At 38.0% G+C, this 26,755-nt stretch overlaps 1 protein-coding gene across 1 annotated transcript in view; it reads left to right on the forward strand.

Moving 5' to 3' along the window:
* The window catches only part of LOC106496970 (dynein axonemal heavy chain 5-like), a 176,257-nt gene that overhangs the window by 123,513 nt on the left and 25,989 nt on the right, over nt 1-26,755 (forward strand). The window contains exons 63-72 of the mRNA XM_067291141.1: nt 4,227-4,421; nt 7,444-7,599; nt 7,881-8,063; nt 9,855-10,025; nt 10,437-10,815; nt 11,922-12,193; nt 14,062-14,226; nt 18,620-18,887; nt 22,248-22,369; nt 23,543-23,890. Coding sequence (XP_067147242.1) covers nt 4,227-4,421; nt 7,444-7,599; nt 7,881-8,063; nt 9,855-10,025; nt 10,437-10,815; nt 11,922-12,193; nt 14,062-14,226; nt 18,620-18,887; nt 22,248-22,369; nt 23,543-23,890 — 2,259 coding nt within the window. The remainder of the gene's footprint in view (nt 1-4,226; nt 4,422-7,443; nt 7,600-7,880; nt 8,064-9,854; nt 10,026-10,436; nt 10,816-11,921; nt 12,194-14,061; nt 14,227-18,619; nt 18,888-22,247; nt 22,370-23,542; nt 23,891-26,755) is intronic.

Raw genomic sequence — 26,755 nt, forward strand, 5'->3', positions numbered from 1 at the left:
ACCCTGTCTATCTCTTGCTCATCTTCTTGGATACTACGCAGCCTACTGACCTCCTCCCATAACTCCCTTACCTGATGACATAGCTCATCAACAACAGTGCACTTCCTGCAGGAGAGCTGACTGCCAGCCCAGGCCTCCCGGAGAGGCCCCAAGCACTCCCTGCAGCCTGAGACCTGTAGAGCTGCATCTGCTGTCAGAGGGTCTGTCTGGGTCCCAGCCTCTGACACAGCCGACACAGCAACTCCAACAGCCACTGGGGAACGTGCTCTGCGGCGTGTCATGACCATACTTGAGGAAGTGTACACTACAGGGATCAGAAACAAAGGTGCCTTCATGCACCCTGCTGCACAAACTGCTGCATCTGTTCACTGCCTCTGTTAGCTGCACTCTAGGCCTGGCTCTTATATAGGCCTCTCCCTAGCACTGACTCCCAGGGTGCTTGACCCACCCTAATCAAGGGCCACCAGGATCAAAGGCCCCAACTCCCTCTGGTCAGGGGCAACCAAGAGAGCTTGTTAGCAGCAGCCACTCCTAGCTAGAGCTTTTTCCAGAAGAAGTCAAGGCCTCCTGCAGTCGTCCTTGCCGAGCTTCCCCTTTCCTGTTTGCAGCAATCACCTTCTAGTTCCTCAGGGGTCCTCAGAAAACCCACAACTTCCAACAAGATCCTCAAGTTCTAGCCAGAGCCCAAACACTGCTGCGCAAACTGCTGCCTCTGTTTGCTGTGCTCTGGGAGCTGCGCTCTAGGCCTGGCTCTAATATAGGCCTCTCCCTAGCACTGACTCCCAGGGTGCTTGACCTGCCCTAATCAAGGGCCACCAGGATCAAAGTAGTCCAATAATATAAAGTTCTATGGTTTTCATTTAGAATTACATAAGTACAACATTTGAATGATCCATATTTGCTAGAAAATGTCTGCAAAATGGAGCTAAACAAATTTTCCTTCTTCAAGCTTCACACTTCATTTTTAATCTTAGTGTAGCTTGATTAATTCTCAATTGACATAAAAAAATATGTTTACACCAAATTATGGAACACACCATTATATATTTTTAATTAGGAAATATCACCTCTGCACTCATGTATATCAGCAGTTAAAAAATTATTTATACCCTCCTCTCATACCCTCTGCTTGTATACCCACACCTTTTAATTTAGTTTAGTTTAAGTGTCTTGTTGAAATGATTAAGTTAAGTTAAACCTGGATTATATAAACTTAGTTTACATCAATTCAGCTTGCTTCAGTTGAAAAACTTAAATCCAGGTAGATTTTTCACCAGTAGGGCTGTTCTCAGTGCATCTCACATTACAGCTTCTTCTCTAATTCTGTGCAAGCAGAGGAGGCCTAAAATGCAGCTGAACTACTGTGATCCCATCTGCTGCTTCAGTTCCCTACCACAGCATATACTACTTTTACTGAAGTGAGCAACTTCCGTGTTGGGACTATGATACAGCACAGGTTCCCTTACATGAATCTTCCTCTTTCCTCTTCCCACTATCTGTCTCAGGAGCATGGGACATGACAGCTGTTCTCATGTGTACGCTTTGCTCCTGGCCCAGCAGCAGCCTTGTTCCCATTCCATGACCTTTAGGAGGTCTCTCTACTATTGTCCTTCCAACTTGGAAGATGCATTCATGCTGAAGACAGAATTTAGGCCATAATAATCAAAATGTTTTTTCTAACTAATCTGTCCATGTCTCCTTCCACTTGGTTCTGTGAATACCAGCATGCGTTTCCTCCAACAGTAAAGGTTGGAAAAATAGTCCAGTGAATCTCTCTCACTCTCAGTACAGGAGTAGAGACATTAAGCCCAAATAGCTCCTGTCCTCAGCTGTCAAAGCTCTTGAAAGAGCAGTTGCTGCTGGAAAGTGATGGGAACAAGTGAGCAGCCTGTGTACGCCTCTGGCCATATCTCTGTGAAACAGTTGAAGGTAGATTAGCATCCCTGCTGCATCTTCTTCTTAGATTCTTGGGAGGCTTGATACTTAAAACCTATATTAGGGAGACCTCTTTGCCATGAGAGGTTTGTCTCACTGTTCATCTCATAGAACTTACTTATGAATCATTTTCTTTTTGTTAGTTGGTTACGTGGTGGATAATGCTTCTCGTAATAGTGATTGACCTTGACCTGACAGAGTGAGTGAACTTCACAGCCCAGCTCAGTTTATGCTATGACTTGTGAAGGTGAATGATTCTGGCTTCCCTTGCAAAGCATTTTGAGATCCTCTGATGATAAGTACTGTGTAAGGTCTAGATGGATTTATTAACAATGTACCAATATCACTGCAATCTCAGGCAAGATTCTTTACCAGTGTGGTATGGGAGTTATCCTACATTCATTCATCCCAGGGAGAATCTTTCCCAAACTCAGTGGACAAAATGTTCTTATCAGTTACTTACCTTGAGGAACATCTGTCAAGATTCTTACCATTTATGGGTAAGAACTTGGATGTATAATGTCCTTAGGGAACAAGAAATAAGAAACTACACTCTGCCTCTCTGAAGATATTCTGACCACATTGCTACTCAGCTGCGTCCTTCAAAATTTGAGGAATACTTTTTGATTGCTTCTGTGTTGCTAATTTATTTTTTTTTTCAAATGTACAGGCTGCACACAGAATGTCACCATTAACTTGAGTTTCAAACGACAATTACTGTTCTGTTTAGATAGTTGCCCTTAAAGACAAGACTATGATTTTAATGAGAGTGTATGGAAGGGAAGAGAGTTTTAGAATTTTTTTCAGTGAACTGAGTACTCACAAAAGGTGGCAGATGGGTAGCTCTTGATACTTCACACCACAGGAAAGAAAACAGCTTTGTAATATAAGCAAAAGGCTCGACATCTGTCTTACCTTGTCACAGGCTAACTGGGTGTGGGTGTATGAGTCATTTATGTGCAACATTTCAGAGACAGCTGTTTAAAATTAGCCATCTAGCTCTGTAGTTAGGCACTTAAATAAACTGAATTTCAAATTTGCAGAGTGACTGAAACTTTCTACTGCAGAAAAAAAAGTCAAAGCTTTTTTCAAAGCTGGATTCTACAGATAGCAACTTGTCTACTTAAGGAACTAAATATGGGTTTAGGTTCCTATTGCTGAAAATTTTAGCTTTTTAAATTTTTTGCTTCCCTTTTCACAACTGGAAATTTGATTATTAAAATTTCTGTGTCTTCTGAGAGTGCTTTGTGTTGCAGTATTCAGATTCTTCAATAATTAGAGTACAGCAAATCAAAGGGGGAAAAAAGTTTTTGAGCCTTGCAGCCACTGGTGTCACTAACTCTCATGATTTTAGCACAAGTCTCATAGTATCTGAAATTTTGCCTCAGGACCCAGCTGCTGAATTATGTGATTTTTCTAAGATTCTCAGGCCTCAGGCTTTTTCTTTCTTTTTTGACATGTTGTATGTAGAAAAAGCTTAAAAATAGGAATTCTAGAGGTGAAAAATGTGAGATACAAATAAAAAAACTCTTCAATATTATTATTTTTTTTAAATCACAGTATTATTAAGCTACTTTTCTTATTTTGGAGAGCTTAATTTGTGATTTTAATCACTGTTTTCCTCACATACATGTTCTTGAGAGGACAGTCACTGTTCATAGTGAATAAAATAAAGCATATTAGTCAGTCTGTACAAATCAAACTATAAGAGAGTATATGAGCTGGGGACAGCTCTGACTATAGCAATAATACGTTTCCATGATAGTCCATGATTATTGGTTCATAGAAATGAACCAATCTTTCATAGAGTATGAGCCATCTTTTCTCTGAGTCTCCCACAAGGCATCCTGTACTCATACACACATTTGGAGAGCATTCCAAGACATACAACTTTACAGCAAGAGGAAGTGCTTCTGATCAAGATGACCCCTCCTCTTGAGCTAGAAAGAAGAAAAGAATTTGCCCATATCAAAATCAGCTTGTCATTAGATATGCAACTGGCTGCAGTGTTTCTCTGACTCTTCTGCTATCTTTCTTTGGTGCCATTTATGTCACTTTTAGAGTCAATAGAAGTTCAAAGCTTGAACAGGGATCGCTTTCATTGTTCCTCCACTTTCAGGATTTAGGCACTGGACTTTAAAGAAAGGAAAGATAAACAATTATTACCAAATATATTCTACTACCCATTGTAACCATAATAGGAAGAAAAACTTTCCATTAAACATTTTAATAAAACCCTTCAAACTGGTACTAATTTAATTTAATTTTTTGTATTTAATATTTTGTATTAGGATCTGAACCTTACTGGTATGCTTGTTGACAATGCTACAATAGGTGAATGGAACCTCCAGGGTCTTCCAAGTGATGATCTTTCAATTCAGAATGGCATCATTGTCACAAAAGCATCTAGATATCCTTTGTTGATTGATCCACAAGGTCAAGGAAAGATCTGGATTAAAAGTAAGGAAAAGAATAATGAACTCCAGGTAAATTATTCACTTAAATTTTGTGTATGTGTGCGTGTGATGTCAGATCACAGTTAGCAATACAACTATTTTCCTATCACCGTACTTTGGCCATGTGTTACGGTAATTTAAATCTGATGTTCATGGTATACCGTTGGGCTCAGAGAAATTCAAGACTGAGGCAAAAATCTGTGACCTATATGTATCAGGGTGAAATAACTTGTACGACTTTGTTTTCTCTCAGAGACTGTTTCAGGAGCAAACTGGGATTATATATTATGCCATATGTATTTTTAAGATGAAATTTTTAATTGTTTGCCATAGAGAAAGAGACAATTACTAGTAGAGAAAAGTAAATGACTTGCAAAACTAAGACCAGACAGTATCAGGCAGTTGATGCTGCATAGGAATAACATTTTAGGATCATCCATTTAAGAGGAAAACAGAAAAGGGAAAAAGGGAGTAACTGGAAGGGAATAATGGTAGCCCAAGGTAGAATGGAAATCTAGCCATCTTTCTGGCATACCAAACACAGAGCGCAAATTTAGCATACATCTTCATGATTAAGGGCACGTGATAAATATATTTATTGTTTATTTTATCTACCCTTCCTACTTTTCATCTAGCAGTGCATGCTGTTTGGAATCTGGGGCTTTTATTTTTTTCAAAACCATTTCTTTTCCCTTCTAGTCAGTCTACCCTCCATGCTGCATTACACTAATAAGACTAAGATGGTTTATAATAAAAATCTGGACACTTGATATATTTTCAGGGCAGATTAATCATGACACCAAAGAGTTAGTTGTTAATGATTCAGATCTATCATACAACTTTAGATTATCACATGAATACCACCTAAAATGGGAGTGTGGATACGAAAAGAAAATGAAAAAGAAGCTAAAGATGGTGATATCCTGAGAGCTGGTGACATCATGGAGATGTTGTTAAGTAAATCCTTGTCCTTCTGGAGCTTGACCTATCCATGTATTTCCTAGGTCCCATAAGAAAGGCCCAGCATTCAACCCCCCATCAAATCCAATTTCTGGATTTTGTGGTGCATGCCACAAAGATGGTATAGAAACAACTAGCGGCAGGAAGTATTAACTGAGAAGAGAGAGGAAAATATAAGACAACATTCAAAGATCTTTCAAGAGAAAAAATGAATGTCTTTATTAAAAATATGAATAAAAAGTCCTCCTAAAACATATGAATTATTGTCACAGGAGAATTGAGGTATTTTGTGACTGTATGAAATCTACTGTCTTAAAGTAGCTAACATGGTTTCCTCTAAATTACATCAGACCTTACTCTGCCCCACCAAAATTGGATCGAGAAAAGCTCTTTTGATAAACTAACAGAAAACAATAAATAGAAGGATGTATCTCATATCCCACCCTTTTGAGACTTGCATCTCCTACTTAGGATTTCAGAGAGGTGCCAAGCTCAGCTCTGGAGTGACAATGTAAAGCTCCTTCAGTTAGGGACTTGTGCTAACTCTTTCTGCCATATTGTATAGCCTTTTCTCCAATATCTTAAAAGATAAAGTATTCTCCAAGCTCCAGATTCAGTTCCCTCCCCTGCATGGAATTGTCTTGTCTGCCTTCCACATGGCTGCTTTAGTCCCTTGCCTGAGCACATTCTGTGGGAAGGAACTGTGAACACAGGCCCTCCATTCTTTGATCCAGTAATTATTTAAAAATTTTATATTGCATACTCACTAAAGCAAGGACTAGGAGATGTATATTCAAATGCCATTTCCTCTTTTCCCACTATTTATACATTATAGGTTACCACATTTAACTGATGAGCCAGAGAAAAATGTCTACCAGGCTTACCTTGTGGTCAGTGTGTGTGAATATATAGCCTATGAAATTTGTAAATCTTGATGTGGCTTAACTACTGAGCTGCTCAGTACCCTCAGCACTTCTGCAGCTTTGGATATAGATGCAACCTGTAGGTACACAGGAAAACTTTCTTGATGAAAACAGACAACTATGGACTTTCAGACATCCTGGCTCAGGTGTCAGCTGAGTTAGAAGAATCTGAGTTCTTCCCCTGTAAAGTCAAGGAGGAACAGGGTTATGTCAAGACTCTAAATACCCAAGTGTTTAGATTATGCCTTTACCCTGGGATATTTTCATTGGCAATGGTCTTGTCAGAGTTATCTTATTGGTCAGTGAGACACCAGCTTCCTCCATCAGTTTCATTTGGACTAAAAATGTAGGCATTATAATATTTTGGTGAATACAGATATGCCTAAGTTTTAAAAAAGCTAAAAGTGTGGAGTGCTGGAACATAGTATTAATTTTTAAATAATATATTGTTTTAAGCCTGTGTAATATATTTCTAGATATCTTAATTATACATTTTTCAGAGTGGTGCTTGTAAGACAAGGACTTTCTTTATTTAAAAAACATGGCTATCCTATATTTTTCTAGTAAGAAGTGACCCCAAAACTATGGCATAACAGGCTTCTGGGAAGAAGGTTCAATTTTCATCTCAAAGGCTTATAGTAAATGCACTAAATCCAAATAAATGAGAAGCAGTCACTGTGATATTTAGCAAGTTTAAGATTTGATCTTGGAAATGGAAACTGAAGTGGAAATACAATAACTGATATAAGACAAGGCCTCCTATGTAAGATTGATTCCCTGACTGAATCCTATAAATATTTCCTTACCTCTTATTAGTGTTTTGAGCATAAAACCATTAATACTGAAGAGGTATTAAGATACTACAGTGATTACATAGATAGACAGATAGCTAAGTAGGTATGTAGATAGATAACTAAAGAAAAACAAAATGTGTGATCCCCTTTTGTATTGAACTTAAAGCAAAACATTAAAAGCATTCATTAAATTTTTAATTAATTCTTATTCTTAAAGCATTAATTTTAGCATAGGCAGGTTTTGGTCCCTAAAATGTAATCATTTGTGTAGGTATCTCAGGATGAGTACAATTTTTGAAAGTTACAATAGATTTTATATTGTTTTCTGTGTGCTGCAAGTATGTACTGCAAATATGTGTGAGCCAATCTTCCTAGGTTACAGCTATGAACCACAAATTCTTCAGAAGTCACATAGAATACTGCCTGTCCCTTGGCCGACCTTTGTTAATAGAAGATGTTGGAGAAGAACTTGATCCTGCTCTAGATAACATTTTGGAAAAAAATTTCATAAAATCGGGTTCAGCGCACAAGGTAAGATGAATTGTGAACATGAAAGTAGAAAGCCAGTAGGACAGATGCGGGGTGAACAGATAGTGTGCATACTGCAGAGATTTACACCTTTGTAACACTTAGAAAGGTGAGTAGTAAACTCATGGGTTTTCTTTTTTTATTTTTTTTTACCCTTTAGGCAGAAAGTTTTAAAAGTGTAAATGAAAAAGTAAACAGAAAGGGTTTATCTGTTTTTCACTGGAAAAAATAACTGTTTTTTTGCATTCAGTTTTAGAAAAATAAGAAATACATTCTATTTTCAGGTGAAAGTCGGTGACAAGGAGGTAGATCTGATGAAGGGGTTTACCCTTTATATGACAACAAAATTAGCTAATCCTTCCTATACTCCAGAAATCAGTGCAAGAACAACAGTGATTGACTTTACGGTTACTATGAGAGGGCTGGAAGACCAGCTCCTTGGCCGTGTCATCCTCACAGAAAAGCAGGTATCTAGATCTATTAGTTTGCAATATTTGTATAAAGGAAGGCTTGTTCAGTATTTGCACTATAAGTGTATATACTTTGTCTTGTCCAAAATCAAATGCAGAAACAAAATTGTGAATGAAAGTTAAGTTCTCATGCATTCTTGAAGGAAAATATGGAGCTATTTTTTAATGGGATGGAGGGACTTAAACAATTTTTTTAAGATCTGGCCTTGGAAAGAGAAGAAAGAAAACTATTCATTAAAAATACATCACAGGTATATACAAGATATAAATAAAGCATCTTTATTCCTTCATATATAGCAATGTCTCCTAGTTCAGTCAGAAAACTCTTTTATTTCTGATTTTTTTAACTTAATTTGAATTTCATGAAAAAATGATTATGAACTTGAACTACTTTTGCCAACCAGGCTGTAGTATGCAAGGAGATACAGGATTTTTAAGGAGCCTTCCACTCTGACTTGAGCCTGCACCTACTAAAATTTCCATTGATTTTCTGGGAGCAAAGTTAAGGAAGAAAATCCTCTCCCAGTTTGTTTTTTCAGAATTTTTGTTTCTTAATTCAAAATCTGAGAAGTCCTCCAAATTAATTTTATTCCTAGATCGATCCTATTTCTTTTGGTCTGATATCTAATTTAACAGCCTGGTGATCCAAATACTTAGGAGTCAATCCATCATGGGCATTGGGGACAAATTTGGTTTTTTAATATGGCAGTCATACCAATAAATAAGTGAATGTCATGGTCCAGTCACACTAAAATGAAATCTTTGTTTCCTTTCTCATTAAAATGAAAGCATAGAGGTTATATTTCTTATCAAATGGGATGACTTTCTTATTTAAAATGAACATTTCACAGTTGCATGTTTGTGAGAAAAGTAACAAAGATTAAAGCCTGGGTTAGCAGAGCTGCTGCTTTCAATAATCATAGGTTGACTTCTCATGTGAGAGCAGTTCCCCACATGATGAAATGTATTCCTCCTTCTTCCACTTCCCAAGAGCACATTCTAACCACTGAGCTTTAGTGGTGCTCAGTCTCTCCTGCTGATGTCTTTCAACTTTGCTCAAACAAGCATTTGCTGAAATAAGAACTGGAATCTAATTGCCTTTCTTTAAGTCTGAAAATCACAGCCAGAGGCTAAAAAAGTCATTGATATGCCCAAACTTCCTGGCTTAGTGAATTGTTCCATGAAAACTGGAAAAGGAGGTACTGAGGAAAGGCTATCCACTAGCAGAGTGTTTGGGACAAACACTAGAGATGTAAGACTCAGGAATTTTAAACTTTAGTAGATATTTATATAAGCAAAATGGAACAGCATCAGCAGGAGTGGCTGGGAATATCCTGATCAAGTAACTAGTAGCATTGTGATTATGGACCTCTGATGGGAGACAGAGGTTTAAATCACTTTTGCCAAGATGTAAGTAAACCTGGTTTCTCACAAGCCTGTATACAAGCTTGCACTTTTGAACTCTCAAATAAAAAGTGGTACTAGTACCTTTTAAGTTTCCCAAACACAGATACCTCACTCTGTGGTTTTTTCTGGACAAAAGTATTAGAGAATTCATGTTGAACATATGTAGCAACACCTAGACTGAATTTTGGGGCAAAAATATGCTCACTGAAAAATATTAATCCAGTGCTGTGTATCAGCTGAACCAAACTGCAAGGGTAACTGTTTAGTATTAGTGCTCCCCAATCTGTCTGTCATGCATGAAATCACATGTTTTCTGTGTCATTATAAGGAAATTTCCTTTGAATAAATCTTAAATATTCTAATGAAAGTTTCTGACTACAGGAACTGGAGGCAGAAAGAGTCAAACTGATGGAAGAAGTAAAATCTAACAAAAGGAAAATGCAGGAACTTGAAGATAATCTGCTCTTCCTTCTAACCAGCACAGAAGGCTCTTTGATTGAAGATGATTCTCTGATAGAAGTCTTAAGAATCACTAAAACAACAGCAGAAGAGGTGAATTTTGAATACATTGCAGATATATTTTGTAATTGTAATTTAAAGATTATCTGTAGGCAGATTTTTTTGTTGTTTTTCCATTCAGAGTTACTCTATAATGTCTGACTTCTTAAATAAATAATAGAAATACTATCATTTTCCATCATAAAATTTTGCAAAATTAGCCTATTAACTGGATACTGTTGAATATTCCAGGCATACCTTGCAGGTATAAGTTCAAATCAATCCTCTTGTGCTTGGTGTTTGAACACATGAAGACACAATGACTGTGCTGAAACACTGACAGGGTGAAGCAAAACTTGACTAAAAAGATTGTTATGATCTTAAGACCTTTTCTTTTTTTGCCTGTGCAGTATAAATCAGAAGTGACATGGCTTAATCTGCATGATCTTTTCAATTGATTTTAAGGTCAGTGAAAAATTAAACATAGCAGCGGAGACAGAGGTACAAATCAATACTGCACGTGAAGAGTTTCGGCCTGTTGCTAGTCGTGGTAGCATCCTTTATTTCCTAATTGTGGAAATGAGCTTGGTTAACATCATGTACCAAACATCCTTACGACAGTTCCTTGGTATTTTTGACCTATCAGTGGAAAGAGCTCTGAAATCTCAAATCACAGCCAGAAGGGTAGCCTATATAATTGAGCACCTCACTTATGAAGTCTTCAAGTATACTGTTCGAGGGCTGTATGAAAATCACAGATTCCTGTTTACGTTGCTTCTGGCACTGAAGATTGACTTGCAGGCCAAGAAGATTTCACATAGTGAGTTTGAGACACTCATCAAAGGTAATTTCTCTTAAAATCTTCCTGTTTACATTTATTTGTGAACTGCCAAATGCAGATTTTGCAGTGCTTGTATTACTGATATGTTCAGTGACCTTAATGTTTTTTAACCGGCAGATGCATGCATGTAGAGCACAACAGAGGTTTAAGAGACAAAAGTTTATGAAACAAGAACAATAAAGTTATTCATTGTCAAAATAATGCTAAAAAGATGAAGATATTTAGCTGTTTTATATTGGAAAACACAAAAAAATGGCCATTACTTTGTAAAACACCATGTAATTTTCTCTGCAGCACATGTTGCCACATGCCTAGCCTTATGAGCTTGGGGATAATCAGCAAAATCTCTTTTGATGGCTAGTGAGCCATCAGGTGGTAGTGAGCACCAGAATGCATGAAAACTCAGTAACACATTTAAATGTTACTATTAAAAAAACATGGAAACTTGCTACATGTAAAAGGTTGTTGCATGTAGCCTCCTTGGCTTTATAACACCACTGTATGTCACTGTTAAGACACAATGACAATGAAAGTTTTAGTAAAGTTTAAAAAGTTCTGATGGAGATGAACCCCACTGTCCCCAAGATAAGAGCTGCCCCTCATCGTACTTGTTATCCAAAGATCTCAGTTTGCTTTTCAAATACCAGTTTAAAGTTCAACTGTGATTTAGCTGTGTTGGAGGTGCAAATGGGCATGATGCTGGAGTGGTAGGTGAGCAAAGAGCCCCTTGAAGTTATACAGTGCTGGAAAGGAATGCACACCATGTGCTTTCTCATGCTTAGTCTATGTGAAGGGAGATTGGACTATTCATAGGTCCTTCCTACATCTGGGCTTGGTTTGAGCACCTTCTTAGGTAGGCAAGTATTATTCCAACTCTACAGTTAAAGACGAAGAAGTACAAAAACTACTGTATGCAGCTTTGGGAGGCTCTGAGGGCATTGCCCCAATCTATCTTTGTTAAATAATTCTTCCATGCAAATTCTAGGTCCCCACATCCTGGTTTGCAAAGATTTTTACCCCCTAAACTATAGAAACCAATATTTATGATTGCCTGTCATTTTTCTGTGTTAACAATGAAGGTTTCCTTTATAATACTTTTCACCTTGCAGGAGGTGCCAATTTAGATCTGAATTCTGTGGAACCAAAACCAAAAACGTGGATCCTTGATATGACATGGCTCAATCTTGTGCAATTATCTAGCTTGCACCCTTTTAATCAACTTCTGGTGCAGGTTGTGAGGAATGAGAAGTCTTGGAAAGCTTGGTTTGATGAAGAAGCACCTGAAAGAGCTGTTATTCCTGATGGGTATGACAGCTTACTGGACCAATTCCGTAAACTACTCCTTGTCCGTAGCTGGTGCCCTGATCATACAATGGCCCAAGTAAGATACACTTTTATGTAAGTTTTATACCATGTGGCATCTCATGTAGAACTGTAGTGCTAAACTTAGATTCTCTGACTTTGCTTTTATCATAACATTTGTTGAAGAGTGAGCTATTCTGAAAAATCAGAAAGATTTTTGAGGTCTTTCTAATGACTCTGTATGGCAATTGTATAATTGTAATGATTTAGAAAGGGCATTACAAAACATGAGACAAATTGTGTTGTAGTTGTAAGGATACCAGTCTTTTTCCTGTATGTGGCATTTCTACAGTACAGTTCTGAAACCTGTAAAGCACTTGCATTCTTCCAGAGAATTAAAAGATTTATCCCAATTTCTTCACATAAGAAGTGGAAAGAGACAAGATCATTTTGATCACAAACATATTAAAATAGCATATGAACTGTTCATTTACTTACTTGTCCCTCCATGCTGAGCAAGGAATAGTTAAGATGGCAAATATTATAAGAGAAACTCCAATAGACTAGCAATTTCTCCACAGTGTGATATTTGGATTTTTTTTATATGGATCTACAAAAAAATGTATGAGACTATGAACATCCTCTTTTCAATTTTTTTATGTCTTTAGCTGCATGGAAAAGCAGCACTTCTGATTTCCTTCCATAATTCCACTTTTACATGTTATATGTTCTGATAGCATCCATGTTGTATTTAGGGAGCACCATTTTCTCAAGGAGCTTTACTTGAATAGGACCCCCTCCATCCTCTTTCCTTTTCTAGTCTTCAGCTGGCTAATAGGAGAGGAGGATGGGAGCTCTATCTGCCACAATTTTCACCAATCAAAATAATAAAGTTGCTACTGGGTCATCCACCAACCCTTGCATTGTTCTGCAGGACCATCTTTGAAAATGAATGTCTCTGAATAGTGGTTTTAACAAATGTAGTTATTTTAATTTTTGAGGAAAGAAAGCTTTGATTTTGCCATTATTTTCCTTATCTCTTCTTCCTCTACTGTGCTTCCCTAATGGTCACAAAATTTTACCTATCTTTACTAGGGCAGAGGTCACACTTAATGGTGGAAAACTTATTGACTGATATATTTTTTCTGGAATTGGCCTCTTCCTCAGACCACTATCTTCTTGGGTGCTTCTATCCATAATGCACTCTTCAGAATCTGTGCTAGTAGTTTACACAGTTGTAAAATCATGGCTGCCAAAAAACTGTTTCATATACCGGGATAGTTTCAGAAGTCCTTTTATGAAATGTCTGTGAAAAGAGAACATTGGAGAGATAGGCAAGGCCCAGACTTTTAAGGATAAAGTCTGAGCTGTGTTCAGTTTTTGTAGAAACAGATAGACAGCCTAAGAGACTTCAGTTGGGTAACCACTGGACAAGAGAATTTCTGTTTGAAGTTCCAGCAATTATATAAAAGACTGCAACTGAGACAGGTTAAAGATCTGTCTAATCTGATATACTGTAAAGACAGTGTCAACAGTATGTGCAAGGAGAGATAAGAAAGGGCCTGATATAGAGCCTCTTTCCCTTGGGTAGCTACTGAGCTTTAGCAATCAGTAATTTAAGGGCAACATCTGGGCCATCAGCACAATCAACAATGGGTCTATTCTGCACGGATTTTTGTAGTTATTTTTAAAAACCGTTCAGCAGCCTATAGCAACAATGTTCACAGGATGGCTGTTGTGTGAACAGAGTTCTTCCTTTTGCTTTTTTAAATTTACTATCTGAGAATTTCAGTGATTGACTTCTGTGAACTGTAACTTTCGTTATATCTAAGTTGAAAATGGAAACTAAAAAGTTTTTCCTTCCAATGAAGATAAATGTTGGTAAATTCCATATCAATGATTGCTGCTTAAAAAAAAGTATGTATTTATGGATTTATTTTTTGTTAGGCTCGACACTACATTGCAGAATCCCTTGGTGTGAAGTATGCAGAAGGATTTATTCTTGAAATGGAAGCACTGTGGACAGAAAGTGACTGCCGAACACCTTTGATATGTTTTTTATCAATGGGGTCCGATCCCACTGAAAATATAGAATGTCTTGCAAAATCAAAGGTATCCTAAAGCTAATTTTACTAGAGATAGGGAAAAAGCTAATTTAAAGATATAAAACTATTCTATTGAATTAGAAATGTTACTTTCACATTTTATATCTGTTCTAATGATGGTATTTGTAGTCATACCAGTGTTGTCTGGAAGTTATTTTTGGACTAGTAGCCAAAATGCATGTTCTGAGGAAATGGAAATGTTACATTCCTACTTTCCCCAGTTGTTTTATTCCAGTGAGCTCTCTGTTTTTATGCAGCAGATTACAACAGTCCATCACTTAGCAAAAATATTTAGCTATCAAAACAAAGCAATGCTTGTAAGTTATGCTGTATCTCCTTCACTGTAGGAGCTTACAATCAGTAACGACAATTACATGCAGATAAAGAAAAATTATAAATTGCACAACAGTTTAGTGACAGTCTTACCAAAAGCCTTGCAGGTGGGCATTTTGGAGATCTGGTCTTGCCTTTTGGAAGTAGAGAGTGTATGTGTACACATATGAAGAGTTCTAATCCTGTAATTATTGTCTTCTTTGTAGCAAAGATCGCAGTGAATGGTGACAAGGCAAATGACTTTAAAGCACCGCTTTAAGGCACTCTGTGTTTTATGTTTTATGGTTCACAGTGTAGATACAAATAAGATTTTCCTAATGAGAAGTTACTCATAGTAAATCTCCATAACTTTTCCTCCCTGTTCAAATACATCGTCTGTTAGAGATGCGGACTGCTGTACACACTAAATAAGACATTTTCAAAAGTGGGGAGCTCTCTTCAGCTGAATTAGAAAGTTCAGATGCTTATTCTCTTTGAAAGTCAGACTTCTTTATTTGTCTGACTGTGATCTTTGTCCCAAAGACTGTGCAGCCAAATAGCCAGCCAGCATACAGATATTGGGAAGAAGGAAGGTAGTTGGGTGAGAATGTTTATAGGCTAGAAATGTGCAATTTTTGGAATCCCTTTTCAAGTCCAGGTATACACATAAGCTGGTTGTAGTTGCATCCTGTCCTCATGGCCTATGTTATGAATACAACTTTGAGTGTCGGCTTTGTGGTGGTGTCTTCACTCACCTGTTTGGCACTTAAATGTGCATATCGAGTGAAGACCTCCTAAGCTGGTACTTAACACTGTCTCCAGTAGGAGTTACAGTTCTGTAATCAATAAAGAGAAAGAATGACTCCTTTAAGAGTAATTCAGAGGTCCAGACTGAAGCTTCAACTTTGACTTTGCTTCAGGAGCTGGATATTTCTATCCCATTGATCATGTAGGCAGGTGAGGGAAGTTGACCTCCTTACAGTTGCTTGAAGTCAGCCAGTCACTTCAAGTCACTCCTGCAAGGGAGGAGCAGAATGCTCTCCCATTCTGTCAAATCCTAAAAAAGCTCTTAGCCAAACTGGGGAAAGTGCTGCTAGATGGAAGGTGCACTGTAATTGTGGTTGCTGAAAAACAAGTTTTTTGCTGTCATTTTGAAAGTATATTGCAGTGGGCATTTTTTAAATGCCTTTGTGATTTAAGGAAATGTGCAGAATAGTAGAAAGTGAGGCTGAAAAAGAGATCGGGAGATTACCTTGTTTATTCCCATAAGGTTTATGACCAAGGCAAGGTCAGCTAGTCTGTCATTACCTAAAGTAGAATATTCTACTCGTAGAATATAAAGTTCTTCACTGCTTTCTTGAATTAGGTTTTTATTCTACAGCATATAGAAAATTTTCAAATTTACAAAAGCCATCCAAACTCTAGAAATCAAACTACAAACACAGATGTTTTTTAAAGTAAAAATGTATATTAACATTGTGGGAACTGTGGACAACTTGAGTCATTCTTTGGCTTTGGAAAAAGGTATCTAAAAATGATTTACAGTTTTCAGAAACATTGGCGAGGGGATTTTGTTCTTTATTTTGCTAGTTTGCCAACAAATTGTACTTATTTGGTTCCTGGCTTCCTCTGGAATTGGCTACATTTGCTTTTTTCCAGAAGAAGCCTTTGACTTGACAAAGGTTAGCTGTACCAAGGATCTGCTCTTAGAATTTATTTGATTCTGTACCTCCAAAATAGTTTATTTCTTGTTCTTTTTTTTCTTAAAGATAGAAAACTTCCAAAAGACAGGCTGGGCCCATTTTTCAAAAGATGATTCCCTTTTACAAGCTTGATCTGTAGTTTTAAACAGATTGTCAGTACTGATGGCACTTCTAAGTATGGTATTAATAGTGTAAATCAATTATCTGCAGTTGGAAGTGTTCACATTTGTGACTATAAATACTTTTGCAGTGTCAATCTTTATTGCTTTATTTTATTTTATTGCTTTTTTGCAAAAATTTATTGTTAAATTTTATTGGTCTTCCCCCAAAGAGTGAAAACACAAAAATGAAAACAATATCTGTGACTACTGTGCTATATAACCTTCCTTATAAAACAACCAAACTGTCATAAAACTAGTTGGATTTTTGCCCCCTCTGCTTTCACTCGAAGTGTGAGTGAAAATTAACCTTCTGAGTCAAAATGAAATACAATATGCCTAGTATCCTGACTTCATTAAAACCATAATTTTTTATTATCATGTAATCTGTTTTTCCTTTCATGGAATGAGGTACAAAATCTTCAACAGAACTCTTGGTGACATTGGAGTGATCAAAATTAAAGTATTTTCATCTGCACAGAGGTGCATTAAGATGGTACAGCTATATTGGTATAACTCACGACTGAGAGAAACATTCCAGAAGAAAGCACTTTTGATACAATTCTTTTAGGAGGAGTAAAATGAGGTCAATCCATGGTGAAAAATTATTTTTCCATGTTGTGTTGATGTTTTTAGCAACCTTTAGTGGTTGTACATTTGAGAGAGAACATTCCTGAGAAGAGCAAATTACGAACAGATGCTTTGTTGGGGAATACCGAACCAGCTGAATGTTTATGTACGCTGAAGGGGTAGTCATAGTCTCTGACTGTAGGAGTGTTAGCTGGACTCAGATATTTCTCCTTAGAAGAGGTACAGTTTTTACTCCCCCAGCACATGACCAACTTCACAGGTTTTTTAGCTTTCCTTCTTTTACCTGCAATTCCAGGTTTTAGTGGTCTGAGAGTAGGACTTAACTGCTTTCTGATCCTTGGTATTCTCTTTTCCTTGAACTTTTTGCCAGGCTGTGGAGCAGCTACATTTATCCTGTTCAATAAAATCATGTCAGGGCCTATTCTCTGAGGCCAAATGACCAGCCACAGCTTATACCCATATACTTAAGCTCTGTCTCCCCCAAAAGTAGGATAGCCTCATCTACACTTTTTGGAACTGGGTGACTTTCTTCCTCCTTTTTGGTCTTCCAGCAACCAAGAGTGTCGGCAGTGGGAGAACTAAAGATTAACTTTTGTAGCTCTCAGCCAGCTGAAGCTAGGCCCAGGCTGACAAGTCTTTATGCAGCTCATGGCTCACAGCACGAGGGCTCTCAGCTGTAACTCTTGAGCATGAAACTTTCCATCAATGAAACTTTTCATCAATTCTCTTGCCCTCAACTTCATAAGTGTCTACAATGTACATGAAATAATATACTTATTTGAGTTTGACAATTCTGGTTTTCCCTGTAGGATTCAGGCAGCCACCCTAAGCCAAGGAACTGCTTATTTAGCAGGAAGAACAACAGTAGTAAAGAATGATAAGCAACAAGAAGTCTGCCTGTGCATTACTTGCAGATTTGTATGGTCCTGATAGCAACTTGGTCAACTTGGCTTTTGCATATTCACCTGTGGGACTTATATCTTCTGATTTTCTGAACTACAGTCTTTCTTCTCCCATGGCCTTCTGGAGGGAGGAGTCCATAAATTTCCAGAGTTTTTGCATCTCCATTTGTTAGCTTTGTCTTTTCTGGATCCAGAAAGCTTTTTGTAATGTAGAGCTAGAAGTGATCAAACTAGAATCCTCTGAATCAGTGGCTCCACTACTGCCCATTAAAGAGACAAGGTGTTTGCTAAGGAATGACTTAATGTGCACCAGTCTTTCCTATCCTGCTTGTTTCCCTGACATCTGTCCAGCTCAAGACAGTCCACAGCATAGGAGAAAGAACAGTCAGGCAGCCATGCTGCTGTGTGTAGGTACTATTTTATTTGGGGAAGTGGGAAAGGGGAGTGGAAGCTGGAGTGGGAATCCAGCAAAGATTTTCTGTTTCAGTTGTCGCATGCCATTAAGTTTCAAAAAGAAAATTATGTCCATTAGGTGTAGTTTTCTTTGAGCTGGTGAAGATAAGAACAGCATTGCGGTTTTTGCTTACCCTCAGTTTTCATATAGTCAGTCTCCATTGATGTTAGAGGTTTTCTTTCTGATGCTGTGTCACTACACATGGGTGTACAGAAGTAATAAATCATGTGGCTAGTCATTCAAAAGAAATACAAGAAAACTCTTTAATTTTTCCTTCCAGAACATTCCCTGTTGTGCCATTTCAATGGGTCAGGGCCAAGAAGTCCATGCAAGACGCTTATTAAATCAGTGCATGCAAGATGGAGGATGGCTTCTTCTACAGAACTGCCACCTTGGCTTGGGGTTTCTTAATGAATTAATGGACACAGTCACAGCAACCGAATCTATGAGTGAAGGTTTTAGGACCTGGATCACTACAGAAGCTGACCCAGAATTTCCTATTAACCTTTTACAGTCATCTATGAAATTTACTAATGAACCACCTCAAGGTAGAAGACCATGCTTTTTTGGTTTGGGGGGCTTTGTTTTTTTCCTCCTGGATCACTGTACTCTGGAGTATTTTAGTCTTTATTCTCTCTGTTGTTTCGTTAGCAAAAGACATCACTGTGTAAATCAATCTTGCAATGCATAAAGTATGATGCTTTTGGGGAGAAAATGGACATGTTTCATTTTGTAATAAAAATTGATAATGGTTTTGTTGTTTGGGTAGACCCTGTGGAGAATACCATGTCAGTGGTCATTTCTTAAGCTTAGTACAATCCATCACTCTTTTCCTTCCATCCTGTTGACCTCACCAAAGGATGCAGAATGGGACTGATCCTGTGCTCTGCTGGGTAAGGAAAAGGAAAGACTCTTCTGAACATCCAAATTCAGCCTCCCAAACTGCAGTATCTAGCTGAGGCTGTTGCTTCCTCTTGTCATTTGGTACTCCTGAGAAGAGTCTGGCTCTTTGTAGTTGTCCTTCAAGCAGCTGTAAGCTGCTACTGAATCACCCCTTAGCCACTGTCATGGGCAAGACAAATAAACCTTATTACCCAGATCCATTGTGGGTTGTCATTTATTCTAAGAACCAAGATTAGATCTTTTATCCTACATGATTTTTTTCCACACTCACTCTCTCATACTTCCTACCCCCCAGCATTACATTCACTTGGTCTTGACCTCCTTTCCCATCAAAGAGATTGCTTCTGGTCTGGGAAGGTCAGGCAAAAAGTGGGTTTCATTCTTGCCTGCTGTTAACAGTTAACAGTCTTAGGCACCACTGGCCTAGGTCCTTGGGCATCCTCTGGCATCTGTCTCCACGCATCTCCACCATCCCCAGGATTTTCTCCACTTCCAGGATATTTCGTCCAACCAGAAAGGTCATCTTCTTTTGGTTTCCCTAAACCCCTGGCTTTCCCAACATAAGTAGCCTATGTGCAGAAGCACAACATGTGATCAGACTCCTGTCTTATACCTCTGTATTAACTGGAGGATTCAGGACATGTCACTTTTTCCACCCTATTTTGGATTCAGCTAGCAACTAGCAGGCTTGTGCCTGAGAGTTCAAAAGTTCAGTTTCGGACATTCACCCTCCCCACATACATACATACATACACAATTATCTTTTGCCTGTCAGTGTTCACAATTTCAGCTGTTTTTCCCCTACCACAGCCTCTTCTTTGCCAGACTAAACAAGCTCAGCTTTGACCTAGCCTTGTAAGTCACCTACTTTCAGTACCTGACCACCTTGATAGCCCACCACTGAACCCTGTCCAATTTCTCCTCACCTCCCTTGTGAGCCAAAACATTGTATTGACGTTGTATGTGGACACTGTATTTGAGGGGAAGCCTCATCAGTACTAAGTGAAAAGGGTGAGAACTTCCCTTGGTCTGCTGGCTACACTCCTTTTAAGGTAGCCTACTATCTGGTTTGCCTTATTTGCAGTGAGAGTGCAATTTTGGCTTATAATCAACCTGGCATCAGCCCTAACTGTGAGGTTCTTTCCAGTAGGGCTGCAGCTCAGGCAGTCAAATCCCAGCTTGCACCAGTGCATGGCGTTATTTGCCCCAGGTGCAGAACTTTGCGCTTCTTGTTGAAAAGTAGTCTCTAACCTGTTACTCTGCTGACTGCCCCTCTCTTACCCTAACTGTGCTGCTACCTGCAGATATCATTTATAGAAGTACATTTATAAAAGCAGCTTGCTATCTTGCCTTACGACTACTTGTTGTGTGTGATGATGAAAGGCTACTTCTTATTTTGGACTCTGGCAGGAAGAAATCCTCAAGCCTGACACTTATTCTGTCTTGCAATTCCCTCATCTTTAACTAGCTGTGTAATGCATTAACTTGCCCTTCATTATATATATGTATTGCCGCTGATTTCTGTTAATGAAGTCAGTAGGAGCTGGCAATGTGTATCCAAGGTCAGATTTAATCCCTTGGTCATTTAAACCTCTTACTTCAATATTCGTCTTCCCTTGCACATTAGAAAACCTTCTAAACATGGTTTGATCTGTGAGAAAGACATTCTGTTTCAGTGTATAGACTTATGCTAGATATATTCACTCTCAAGAGCAGTTCATTAATCTCCTGTTTTAAATTTCTTACTTGTTTCTCTCCCCCCCCCCTTTTTTCTTCAGTGCTCAGCATCTATTTGATTGTTACTATAATCCCCTCTTTAGCACTCACATGATAGCTCTCTGTACCTCATCAAGGGTGTTTTATAAGCCAGACTGTAGCCAATTTACAACTTGATTTTAATAATAAATATGTGATTGGGGTAACTATTTAAATCAGGATGAAATACAAGCAGTTTCAGTGTTCTGATACTGTCCCCCCACATTGTTAGCAAAGTGATAGGCAAGACACTGTTTGATTACTTCCTCTTGTTTTTGGAGGTTTCTTAAGATACCTGTATAATATTTTGAAAAGCTGTTTGTTTGAATATTGTTCTACAGGATCTTTGTGAATTAGGAAAAAAGCAGAATTGTTTTTATTATATCATAGAAAGTAATTTAGTACTTGTGACTTGGACATTCTATTCACTGTATTTGAGATCTGTCTTCTTAGACTTCTGTTAAGCTGGTTAGATTGAGGATATTGTAAGTGGGGCCTGGTGTGAGTAACTTGTGCTCTGTGTTCTCTGGCAAAGAGGGGACTTCAGCATGCTGCCAGAAAGCATCTGGGAGCAGAGAGACTTATGTATTCCACAGAAGCTGGGACTAGGTCAGTCATATCTGCTTAAAGCCATTCCCAGGATATGGAACTTCAGTGTTCAAAAGTACTTCCATGAGTATAACACCTCCACCATAAATTTAGGCTCTCATCATCAACTTAGTGCCTGTATGCCATTTGAGAAGCCGCATATGTAATTCTGAGATGCTAGAAAGCTATAGGAACGAAGTCTAAATTAAATTACCTTCAATAGAACCAAAATCTCATTTTATATGTAAATATTGAAACACAGAGTCTTGGATGATCAATGATATATTTCATGTGACATATTAAGTGTCTTTTTGATTGTCATATAGTTGCTGAATTGTTATGTTTAATTTCAGTTGTTATGGGTAACATTTAGAATATGATTAACTAAGTGTAATTCCTTCAAGATTCCTGAACTATCAAAATTCCTGAATAGTCTGGTGTGTCATCTTCTACCTGAAACAAAATGTAATTGACCTTTGCCTGGTATGATCAGCTGAACAGATTGTTGATTCAAAGGGATCATTTGTAGCTATAGATAAGGCGATAATATAAATTGGAATAGCACATTCTACTACAGAGTTCAATTTGCTAAAACAGAAGTTGAAATTATGGATTCCATACATTTTTTGCTCTTATATTACATTTTTATACTTATTTTCTAGGTGTGAAAGCTGGTTTAAAACGGACATACTCTGCTATTACTCAGGATCACCTAGAAGTGAGCAACATGCCGCAGTGGAAACCCTTGCTATATGCCATAGCATTTCTTCACACAACTGTTCAGGTTTCAGATTATGTGTCTTATTCTTCTGTCATGAAGCCATGTTTCATTTATTAACGCACAGTGTTAGTAAATACATTTATTAACACACAGAGTTAGTAAATAAAAGCTATGTTTAATGTAAAGCCTGCACTGGGCAAACTGGTACAGATAAAATAAAAATTAATAAAATGCCTCTATTACTGCACCTGTTTGCTTGTGTTGATCTTGTTCCTCCAACAGGGGTGGTATTTCAGAGGAAAAGAGGGTAGTCAGCTAATGATCAGTTAGCATACTCTTCTGTTAAAGTCTTTCATCATGGCAGTGTGATTTGTCCTTCAATTAATTGGATTGTACTATATTTTAAATCATGAAAGCACGTTAAAGAAATTTACAGCTTAGATGGGAAAACCCTATTCTTACAACTGCTACTTTCACAATGAAGAAGGGTAAGAAGCTGCATATAAATCTTCCTTCACTGAAATCTGTGGGAGGAAATTAAGGTAGAAGATGATTTTGGGGCTTGCCTTTCAAAAGTTCCATTAATGAAAGTGCTTTATGGATTAACCACAACTTTCCATCATTCTCTTGATAGATTTTGCTGTATCCTTAGTTTATATTTGGTGCCTACTTAATTTAACTCTGTGATTTCTATGTCCCAATATATTGTGGTCCAAATGGCAGCCTGTGGTATGCTTGTGTTTGGCCCATCACTTTTTTCCTGGTGAAAATTAAGAATGTTAATAGCAGACACTGCCCTAATATCCACATACTGCTTGCTGCATCTGTAAATGGTTCAGTAAGAAGCAGCTTTTGCTACTTGCACCCACACCATATAAGGACATTAGAGACATGAATGTACCCAAGTCCATAGGAGGGCCACAAACTGTGATCATGGCTGATGAGTGCGGACATCCTTTCCTATCATAGTACCTTCATTTTTGAAATTCAGAAACTACAGTTCTAGATGCACAGACTTATTGCATTTAGAAAAGAGGTTTTTTTCCAGTTAACTACTAGATAATTAATCATGAGTCTGGCCTTGTGCATGTTAAGTGAGGAACCATTTTTTTAAAGTTGGTGGAATATAGCCCAGCTGAACTAGTGTTTTTAGCATATTTCATGTATTCTTCTGCACTTGGTATTTTTTTCACAATTATTACTAGTCCTTCACCTTTAAATCTATCTATCTTACAGGAAAGACGAAAGTTTGGCCCACTGGGCTGGAATATTCCTTATGAATTTAATCAAGCAGACTTTGCAGCCAGCATGCAATTTGTTCAGAATCATTTGGATGACATGGACATTAAACGTGGAGTGAACTGGAGCTGTGTTCGCTACATGCTTGGAGAAGTACAGTATGGTGGCCGTGTAACTGATGACCTTGACAAAGCACTACTGAATACATTTGCAAGAGTGTGGTTTGGAGAGCATATGTTTAGTGAGAAATTTTGCTTCTACAATGGTTATGTTATTCCAAAAGGAAAAACAATTGAAGACTATCTCCAGTACATAGAACAGTTGCCAATGGTTGATACGCCTGAGGTAAAAATATTGCAAATTTTTAATGGGAGTTTTTGTCAGAGAAATCATTTGATCAGGTATATTTTCAGAGTCATGCATGTATGGGATTGAGCAGATATGAGAACTGAGAAATAATGAAAATAAAAAAGCCATATGGTCTCCTTTTAAAAGTTATAACTAGCAGATTATTCCATTTTGAGGACAGGAACAGAGCTGGATGCTGCCATGAACTGATAGGGTGGGGTGCTGGGCATCTCATGGCTGCCACCACTTTTAGATGACTCAGTCCATGTATGCTGCAGCAATCATATTAATTGGAGGATTGCAACTTCCTGCTCCCTCTAGTACAACCACACTTGATGAAGTCAGTTAAAATTGAAACAGAAATGGATGCTCTGGGTTTCAGTTTCATTGCTACTAAGTTGATACCTTTGGGGGTAATTTCTACTAAAATTAAGTAGGAGTAAATAGAAAAACCTGATTTTCAGTTGCTGATAACATCTGCTGCTTAAGATGGTAAGAAGACTCCACGCTCATAAATCAGATTTGTAAGGTTTTCAATCTCTGAAGGTAGTAGAAGCAGAATGCATGCTGGCAAAAGCGCAGCTTTCCTGAGTGAGGGTAAATGCAGCCCTGGTAATGCACCACTGGGATCCATTTGAGCCCAGGTCATGAAGAGGTTCATATCTGTGTATGACCCATGGCTTTTTATCAGATTTCAGGTGCTGCTTTCATGGATCTGCTTTTCCAAGCACTTTGGAACCTATCTCACAATGCTGTAATGTATTTTCTAAGTATTTTGATGCCAGAAAAAAATCTGCATGTATAGTTTGATGTAGGGGAATTTTACCTTTGACTTTTATGTAAATAGGATCAAGCCCTAAGAATGCAAAGATCTCCTTCTCCTTCAAATTCTCACAGGTTAGGTAGAAAGTGACAAATTTCTTCTGTCATTCCAAAATCTCTCAGAATTGCTCTTGGAAACCCCTGTCCTTTCAAGCTCCCAGTCTTTGTTCTGCAAAGGATATTGTGCTAGTCAAAACAGTGTGTCTTTATTTCCTCCCCTTTCCATTTCTGGTTAAGACACACAGACTGAATAAGTCTGATTGCTGCTCCTTTGATGAAATTTCAACCTCCGATCAGAATAATCGCTGACTGTTGAAGAGGGCTATTGAACTCAGCAATCCCTTTGAAAATGGTTTTGATTTCAGAGGGGTATAGAGCTTTAGCAGTTGGTTTTGAGGATTCCTCAGGCTAAAAGAAAATTAAAAGACAGAATCCATCATCCCTCTTTTAATCAAAATGCCCAGAAGCTGAATCACAAGGAATGAAAAATTGGGCTCCTTGATTAATTTACAGGACATCCGGGGCACTGGTCCACTCATTGCTTTACTGCCCTGCTTTGTTTGTTCTTATTCCTTCATATATCACTTGCATAAGCACATAGGACCTGAGTTGTTTCCCATGCCCCTGTCTTCATCAATGTTACTCCCATTGTGAAATAAGTCCTTGGTCTAGTGTTATAATCTACACTCACAGTAGCAAATATTTTTCTTGTATCTAACTTGGATTATAGCATTGCCTCAAAATCTACTAGAGCAAAAACAAACAAACAAAAATACCCTGACTCTGCAAAAGCAGTAGATAGCATTTCTTCAAATGCTTATTTCATTCTGTGATGATTGAATATGAGTGTAATAAGGTGCATTGATACTTTCACTTTTTACAGCTCTAAATATGCAGGTTGAGTTAACTGTATGCATGCTATCTGCAAGACATGTATTAAATCCTACTTGGAACCTAATTATCATTACCCTTTGTCTCACAGACAGAATTAAGTCTGTAATGTGTTATGTTGTTATCAAGGTCAGATCCACAGATGGTGTAAATCAGCGCAGCTTTTCTAGCTTTGATGCAGTTGCAGCCACTTACATCCATTGTCTTTGAGTTTCTAGATTTGCAAGCATAACAAAATTACAGATGACCCTTTTTGTTCTTTCCTCAGAGTTTGTAAGTATTGGCTATTAGAATTATCTTCTTAGAATATACCAGTTCTAATGTAAGATGTCAAAACAGGAAACATGAGAAATAGAAGATAGCTTGGCTTAGGAGTTCAGTTCTGGGGCAAGCCCTCTTCATTGTTTGATCAGTGGTTCAAAGGTCATTAGAGATAATTAATAGTTATTATTTAGTGAGGGCTGGTGAAATAAGTCACAGTCCAGTTCCTCCTGGAGAGGAATTGCCATTGACCTGACAGTTATAGACTTACTAATATTTCAGCAGAGATTTCTGAAATAGCTATTATCATTCAAGCAAAGGGCAGCTTTACTGTAATACTGTGTGAGTTGTATCTTAAGTAAAATAATTGCATTTCAGAGGAAGGGAAAGTAAGGAGGGGGAGACTTAAACTGAAAACAGCTAAAACAAAATTGGCTCCCGTCATAAAATCTCTCGGTACTTTGTAGATGGACAGCGCTAGTTTTATTCATTGTGCTCCATGCCTTAGAAGCCTGAGAGACTGAGTAAAACAAAACCTATTAGAAATGGCAATTGGTCTGATTGTTAGGGGTATCGGTGTGGGGTGGTGCAGTGGTAGTAGATCTATAAAGAGAAAAAGCTGGTGGTGAGGGGTCAGTGTCCACATTCAACATGTTTCAGACAAACTCTAGTCTGATTGAGTGGAATGGAATCAGTCTGGGTACTCTGATACCACTCCACAGTATGGACCAAAGCCTGGTAAGTGAAGATAAGCAGAAGAGCAGTTCAAAAATACACTCCTTATCTGAATGAAAATGCTGATGTAGATGCAGCCTATGTTAATGTTTTTGTGTAACTTGGGCTTAGTACTTGGCCAGTAAAATGGGTGTACTTCCACTGACCTATTCA

Source organism: Apteryx mantelli, chromosome 2 (genome assembly GCF_036417845.1).
Source record: "Apteryx mantelli isolate bAptMan1 chromosome 2, bAptMan1.hap1, whole genome shotgun sequence".
Classification (NCBI taxonomy): domain Eukaryota; kingdom Metazoa; phylum Chordata; class Aves; order Apterygiformes; family Apterygidae; genus Apteryx; species Apteryx mantelli.